General features: G+C 32.9%; 1 protein-coding gene across 1 annotated transcript; it reads right to left on the reverse strand.

The window, feature by feature from the left end:
• Positions 1–490: 490 nt before the first annotated feature.
• LOC118033760 (IQ domain-containing protein IQM2) lies at positions 491–6,447 on the reverse strand. Its single transcript, XM_073404919.1, has 10 exons — positions 5,371–6,447; positions 5,140–5,205; positions 4,882–5,008; positions 4,683–4,788; positions 4,555–4,608; positions 4,294–4,418; positions 4,033–4,147; positions 1,495–1,563; positions 1,168–1,256; positions 491–1,060 (listed from the first exon to the last, which is right to left on the reverse strand). The coding sequence occupies exons 1-10, from the start codon at positions 5,387–5,389 to the stop codon at positions 898–900; spliced, it is 933 nt and encodes a 310-aa protein (XP_073261020.1). The 5' UTR covers positions 5,390–6,447; the 3' UTR covers positions 491–897.
• Positions 6,448–8,255: the final 1,808 nt, after the last annotated feature.

Here is an 8,255-nt window from a genome sequence, read left to right on the forward strand (position 1 = left end):
AAAGATTTGACATTGCAAAATGGAATTGGTGGAATACAGAGATGAAAGACATCACGAGAATTAAAACTCATGGCTCGCGTCGTATAAAACTGAGACAACAAACAAAAAGCTAAGGCTATAGGATAAACAGAAAATTGAGCGGGATTGTTTTGGTCTCGAGACAAATAATGGTAGGCAATTATTGCAAAATTAAAATAATATATATTTTTATGTATTTTCTACCATATGTTTTCCATGATTTTTCATGTAGTTTCAGCGTATCTTTTTAAAATGCTATAATTTAGTTTTTGCTTTGCATGATTTTAATGTATTTTCTGCCAAATGTTTTGGTTTCCCATTTTGAAGGTGTTTTTGAACATATGAATCAAGAAGCAGCTGACGGAGATGAAGGTATGTTGCCTGATTGCCACCCTCAATTGTACTTTTATCAATCTATGCTCAAAATTGGTGTTGTGAGTCAAGATTTGATGGAAAACAGAGATGAAAGACATCACGTAAATAAGGAATGCACACCACACGGGCCTTCTTCTCCCTCCAGGTCATGAATGGGAAGGCCGAAATTGTCATTTTACATAAACCTCTCTATTACACTCTAGGACGAACCACCAAGCAAAAACCATCAAGGCAACACACTCATCAATGGACCCTTGTTTTAGTTTTTCAATTCTTTTATCTAATCTTTTTATTTGCCTTCTCTCTTTTATCAACTGCTGCTGTTGTTTTCACTGTTGCTTCTCTTTACACTTCAAAGCCTGTTTCTTTTGTGTTTGGGTTAATCATTTGTGCCTTTGTCCATCTCATCCCAGAATGCTCTTTTCATGCAAACATATAGGAACGCTACATGCTGAAAATAACAACTATATAGGCCTAACAAGCATATCAATATGAATTGGATCGTCATGAGAACAGGGTATTTGCAGGCAAGGGGATGGAGTATATATAATTCTTCAGGAGAGGGTAAATAAGACATACTAGTTCAAGATATGTATTGCGTTCCTGACGCAGCTTTTCCCTTGAGCATTCCGGATGATTTACTGTTTTTCCATCGCCAACGTCCAACCTCCAATTCCAAAGGGAAATTTGAAGTGTAGAAGAAGAAGGAGAAACGAAGGCATTTATCCACAGGTTTAATAAACAAGGATTATAGAATTCATTAGCACTTGTTACCAGTAGAAGAAAGGTTGGCCACCACTGCTAGTCATCCACTTCTGAAAGTAAAAGTTTAAATTGCGTCCAACCCGATGGCGTGGATCAATCTGTAAAATAACATTGTTTGATAAATGGTCTTAACGAAAAACTCTATGATTTGACTTATAAATTTAAATTTCATGAGGTTGAAAGAAGAAGCTTTTCGTGCTTCCTATAAGTTGATTTAGACAGATCAATTTAATTTACTCTTGAAAACACAAGGAAAGAAAGGGTACATGCCATTGAATTAAAACAGTTAAATTTAGTAGAATAATTAAGGTTTTCCACAAGAACGTATGAACTCACAACTTCCAGCCAACGTGGCAAGGCTCCTTTCCAGGTGGTCCAAGTCTTCGTAAGCTCAGATATCCAATTCTGCAAAGCCAACACAAGAACAATAAATGAAAGTAAACAAAAAATATCCTAGCAAAAGCACCTTTACACTATTTTTTTAATTTATTTCTGAACAAAAAATATTTTAAAACATAATCATTAAAGACAATTTACTTCCTTGCTATACCGTTTACGGTGGCGGAGGTGCCTTCCAATCACACAAAAAAATGAGAGTGAGGGTAGCCAGTCTATCTCAAATAAAGGGACAAGGTGACACCTCTCTAGTCCATTGGTTAGATGAATGGAGGAACTAGTTCCATGCCTAAAAGGCAATGGAGGAATTTAGAGAGCCGGAGTGGGTTAACAGGAGGTCCAGAAGGATATAACCGATCTGGAATATATATAATTAACAAAATACAGATTGGACTTTCGAATTCTAAAATATTTATAAATAACAAGAATAATCAGGTGTAAAGACAAGACTCTTTTAAACAACAAATACATTACTAGAAAAAATCTAATACCATTAGTGAAGTATGGTTATGTACTACAAGATATATTTTACTATAATTACTATATTCCCCCTCCATCATTTAATCTTTTAACTTGGTTCATGGGCTAATATAGTCTTTTTACTATGATATAAATATAATTAAAAAAAACTTGGTAATGCCATGCAATTCTGGCGGAATGTAAAGGGCTATATTGCCACCTAACGCCGCATTCTGAGATGGTATTTGAAAGGTCTCAGCGTCTCCGACCTAGTAAGGTAGCCCAAGTCACATTATTTACGGCGGTTTGGTAATGACAACCTTTTTTTCCCCCCCTTCTTCTCTCTCCCCTCCTAGATTTTTGTGTTGACTTCTTGAAATTCAAGAATAACCCTTTAATTTGTTGGTTCTTCATAGTTGATTCCTTTTTTATTATTATTTTTTTTAATCTTGAATGATCTATAAAATTGATGAGCCTTTTCAATTTAACATCTTAATATTTCTTATCTTTCAAATTTAGTTCTCATTCTTTCGATTGTTATTTTTTTGTTTCGAGTCATTTTTAAATTGACTTTGTTTTGCGATTTCACCCTCCTTTGTTTTTTTTTCTCTTATCAAATTTAATCTATGTTCTTTTGATTGCTAATTTTTCTGCATTGAAAAGTTTTTGCTTGGGATCATTTTTTAAATTGGTTTTGTTTTATGATTTCACCCTACTTTGTTTTTTTTTATTTTTTCATTAAATTTAATTCATATTCTTTTGATTGTTGATTGTTTTTGCTTTGACAAGTTTTTAAAATTTTTATTTTTAAATTGGCTCACAATAAATTTCTTGATTGGACCCGCATCTAAGATTTCACAGGTTGTGAATTTTTAAGATTTGACCAGGTTTATACTGTTTGCTTGAGTTCCTTGGTTTTTACATATGTGTTTTTTTCATTTTAAACTCCTATGATTTTTTTAGTCTTTAAAATCTAGTTCTTATTACTTTAATAGCTATTTATTTTATTTGGGATCTTTTTTGTATTTTTTTTCATTAAATTATATCCTCCTTAAGTATTTTTCTATCAAATTTTATCTTTAATATTTTTGCAGTTTTTTATTATTAGTTTTTTTATTGATCTCATCCTTTAAAATTAAACTAGTTGAGAACTAGAGTACTTCTTGATTAAATCTGGGTAAAAACTTTCATGGGATGTTACTTTTAGAGATTAGATCATGTTTAAGATATTTGTTGGGTTTGCTTGGTTTTTTTTTTCTTTTTATAAATTGATGTTTTCTTATTTTTTTATATATAAAAAACTTTTGTTATGTTATTTGTTTTAGTTTGATTCTATTGGGTTAGCCCTCTATATTTTTTTCACATGCTACCAATTTTTAATCTATAAATAATATATTATATTTCAAATGATTTTCAATTTCACCCCTTATAATTTCTTAATCTTTAAAAGTTTTGTCTTAATTTTTTGAATTACAATTTATTTTATTTAGGATCATTTTTTTTTCAAGTTTCATCTTCTTGTTTTTTTCATGTCTATTTTTATCCTTATTTTTTACTTGTTATTTTTTATTAATATATTTTTTTTATTTTACTATTCAAAATTAAATTTGTTGTGAGTTAAGTTTTTTGATTGAATCCAAGTTCAGGATTTCTTAAATAACTAGTTTTAAAGATTAAACCAGGTTTAGAAGGTACGTTTGAGTTTGCCTGATTTTCTTCTCATTGTTTAAGCTTATGTTTTCTTATTTTTATCTTTTTGTTTTTTATTTTTTGTTTTCTTATTTTTTGGGTTTGCCTCCAATGAGTTTTTTTTTTTTTAATTCTACCCTCTATGATTTTTTTTTAATTTATAAATAATGTATGAAATTACAAATATTTTTACATTTTAATATTTTAATCTTCCAAATTTTTCTCCTTTTTTTCGTTGTTATTTAATTACAATTATAGGCTCAATAACGAGTCTTCTCATACATTTTTTTAAATATACATAACTTATCCAAAAAAGAGAAGAAAAAAAACCTGGGTTGATGATGTCGTATCCATTCTTAGTTCAACAGATGTTGGCTTTCCAGTAGTGAATAATGATTCTCCTGATCTCTTTAGATCACGAATTTTATTTGAGTCAAACTTCCAACTACAAGAAGCAAAATCTAAATGAATGGAACTTCTAGATAAAAATTCAAGCTTGAGATTATAGTATTGAAAGAAGGTAAATTAATTTATTTATATCACTTAATTTTAATGCATAAATATATTTCTGGTTTTTATGATGCATTTTACCTCCCCAGGAAACATTGATCGCCCCAGATCAGATTAAAAAAATATGAATTCTGAGAATAACGACGTCGTGGATCAATCTGTAAGGACAAAAAACATAGAGTTAATCTGTAAAATAGTGGATCAATTAATCTTATTTGATCCAAGAATTTAATAAGTACGAGGTTTAATTAACACAAGGATTAAATTGACGAATTGAGAATAACACGTACAGTGCTGAATATATATATGTATTGAAACATAGAAGTGTGCATGTTGGCTTACAGTTTCCCAGCAATGTAGTAGGGCCAGTTGACCTCTGGATAGATTTTTACCACACTGGAAGCTCAAGAAAAGTATTTTGTAAGTACAAATAAACTCCATTTTTAAACAGTGGAGAGCAAATCAAGTACCTTCTCAACTCTTGTTTCTGCCCATTTCAAGAGTGACAAGATATGTTTTTCACTCTCGATGTATACATCTACATCCGTATTTGGGGTACGAGACAGGGTCGTTTGCCTACAAAAAGTTCACACTTCAAGTGAATAAAAGAACCTCGCATCTCAGAGAACAATCACATGAAAACATGGATCATATCTGCAAGACACAAACCATAGTAACTCAACCGCAATTATACTGTCTGCTAGGTTTCGTCTGGTCCGAAAACCTCTGTAGTGTTTTTGAATCCTAGTTGCGGCAGCGTGATCTCTTTCACGGCTGTGGCTCCAGGAATAAGTAGCTGTTTTAGAGAGTAGTAATGCCCGTTATGCTTTTTGTTAGACAATTGAATTTACCGCTAATAAAAATTATTTGGCAAATGTGTGTGTAGCTGATTTTCTTAAAAGTAAATTACATAAACGAAGAATTTACCGCTAATTTCTGCTTTTTCTTGGGAGCTGCTTGTACCATTGACGATTAAAGTATCGTCTACAGTTTCTGCATCATCAGAAATCAACAATAAATAGATATAAGATAGATATAACAAAAATAGTCAAAACTCTGTGTGTGTGTATTGTTTGGAAAGCAGAAAACAGCCAAGACATCATCATATTTTTCTCTATTTGAGAATCTGAATCTTATTTGAAATGGAAAGGAAAGAACCAGATGCAACGCTCTCCATGTCTTCTTTTCTCCTCCCTTAGCAACCTAAACTCTTGGAAAGTTAGGAGTAATGCCGACCCAGTTATTATGAAGGCTCAACTTTTACCACCCAAAAATAAATAATACAGAAGGAAAGAGCTGAGAAAGAACGCGTAACCATGGAAAATTTTACGAGCCCTTCAAAGTCAAAAAAGGACTGGCCTTTCACGGACCAAATAGTGAAAAAATAATCAAAACAAAAGGGAAGAGTCGAGCAATTCCTGTCCCTTATGAAGAAAAAAAATAATGCAAGAAGACTAACACAGTGGAGGACAATTACAGAAAGGAAGTCAATGAATAAAAAAAGACTGGACTTTAAACAACCCCAGATTAAAATAATAAACAAAAGGGGAAAAAAATTGATAAGAAGCTGCTAGAAGAAAAAGGATGACTCTCTTCGGCTGGTTTTCTTCCATTAGCTTATTTAACTTTCTGTTATTTAACTTTCTGTTATTTTCTTCTTTTTACTTTTCTGTTAGTCTGTTACTATGTTAATATAACGTGGGCAGTAGGTCATCCCTCTCTCGTGTGATAACAGCTCTGACGTGTATATATATACATATATAAGTCTGCATTCTTTTGTAACAAACATAGAGCATAATATACAGTAAACATTTAAGCAGTGTTCTTCACAGAAGAACAATCAAACCATCTCTCGCTCTCTCATTATTTCATCTGCTACTTTTATCATTTGTTACATGAAGAAAAAAAATAATGCAAGAAGACTAACACAGTGGAGGACAATTACAGAAAGGAAGTCAATGAATAAAAAAAGACTGGACTTTAAACAACCCCAGATTAAAATAATAAACAAAAGGGGAAAAAAAATTGATTTTTGATATAGTTTAATTAGTTAGGTTTTGAATTTATTTTAAAAAATTATTAATTTGAGATTAGGGGTAATCATTTCCGGTTCGGTTCGGTTCGGTTTTTCTCTAAAAAAAGCAACCAAACCGAGAGAAAAAAAAAAAAAGGAGACCCGAAACCGAACCGGACCCGGCCCAAACCGGCCGGTTTCGGTTCGGTTCCGGTCCGGTTTTTTACCTAACCACCGAAAACGGAGTCCCAACTCATCCCCACCTCCACGCGCCGCTGTACCCAAGAACAACAACAGCAACCTTGTTATGGGACAAGTCAAGATTCTCAAACGAGGCAAGGAAGATTTAATCGAGCCCGGAAAGAAGGATGAGACTCCAAGAGGGAGTCATAACACACAGGCTGTGAAAAGTGAAAGCCTGGGTTTCGTCTCAACCGATATGCTGGGTCCTGATGTCGTTCTGGTTCCGACTCAGGTCCGACTCACTGAGTCGATGCACATAGTTAATGGTTTTATGCCGGATCGGCTTTTATTACATCACGCCACCCAGTTCTCTTCCTCTGCCTGGCTTTTTCACGAAGAAGACAGATAACCCTGTCGCTGTTGATGCAAGCAGTGAGATAATGAAACTTTTAGGCCTTGGTTTGTAGTTTCATCAACGTTTCTTTCAGTGAGCTGCCTAGCCCCGAGCAAAGCAATAGAAGAAGAGATTTAAGTGGTGTGGTTTTTCTAGGGAGAGATGAGGGTTTGTCCCTCTGTTCCAGCCTGGACAGGAATTATTTAGTTTTGTACCTAAAATATTTGTTTCCAGCAAACACGTTTTACTTCCAGGTATTCTTTGCTTAAAGACAAGTTAGCTAGCCCAAGCCCCAGGACAGGAATAAACGTCAGTCGCCGGTGGTCGGTCTAAGAAGAGTGGAGAGGAGAGGACAGGCAAGGGGCGAAGGGGACAGGGGGCTGAGAAGCTGAGAGCTCAGAGGAGAGAATCGAGAGATTGAAAATTGAAAATTGAAAATTGAAAATTGAAATTGGAAGTTTACTGTGTAGGGTTAGCAGAGAGAAGAGAGGGGCGCGGAGTGCAAGTGTGCAGCAAATTTTTCTATTTATAGTAGGGAGTACGGAGCGGACCTTTTTTCATAGCCGGTCCGGTTCGGTCCGGTTAACCCGGTTTTTGCACTGCAAAACCGAAAACCGAACCGAACCGGGGTTTTTCCTATATAATCTATTCGGTTTACTCGGTTTTAATATTCGGTTCGGTTTTTTTGGTTAATTTTTTGTTGGTTTTATCGGTTTTTCATTTTTTTTGAACAAACTCTAAATTTGAGTTTTATAAATTTAGAGTAATTAAAAATTATATTGGTATTATTTTAGTATTTTAAAAATTAACTGAGATATATATATATATATATTATTTTAATATTTACAATTAAAAAATAAAATAATAAAAGAAAAAAGAATGCAAGAGAGACTGACACAATGAAGGACGAGTAAAAGCAACAACGCGTAAAACAAGACTGCTTTTTACGGATTGAAAATTGAAAGAAATAATAACAAGAACGACGAGGGGACGCACGCCTGTTGATCAGAGACTTTTGGTGTTTATGATTGCTGCTTTGTCACGCAAGACATGGCTATAGGGTAAACAGAAAATTGGGTAGGATTGTTTTGGTCTCGAGACAAATAAATGGTAGGCATTATTGCAAAAAACACATTGAGAGACGGAGAAAAACAATTCAACAATGTGAACAGGATTTCCAAAAAGCTTGTTAGATGTGAACAGATTCAACAATATGAACAATTGTTAGAAATACAATTTTTTTATTCATTTCAATGATAATATAAATAGATACATAATTAAATTGAATTGAATAAAAATAAATAGAGAAAAATTATTATTTAATATTACACATATTTAAAAATATTATCTGAAAAGCAAATTTTTTAACCAGGTCAATATTAAAAAGTTAAATCAATAAAAAATAATTTTTTTAAAAAAATAAAAAATAAATGAAAAAAGAAAAAGAAAAAA

This window comes from Populus alba, chromosome 15, assembly GCF_005239225.2.
Source record: "Populus alba chromosome 15, ASM523922v2, whole genome shotgun sequence".
In the NCBI taxonomy this organism is placed as follows: Eukaryota; Viridiplantae; Streptophyta; class Magnoliopsida; order Malpighiales; family Salicaceae; genus Populus; species Populus alba.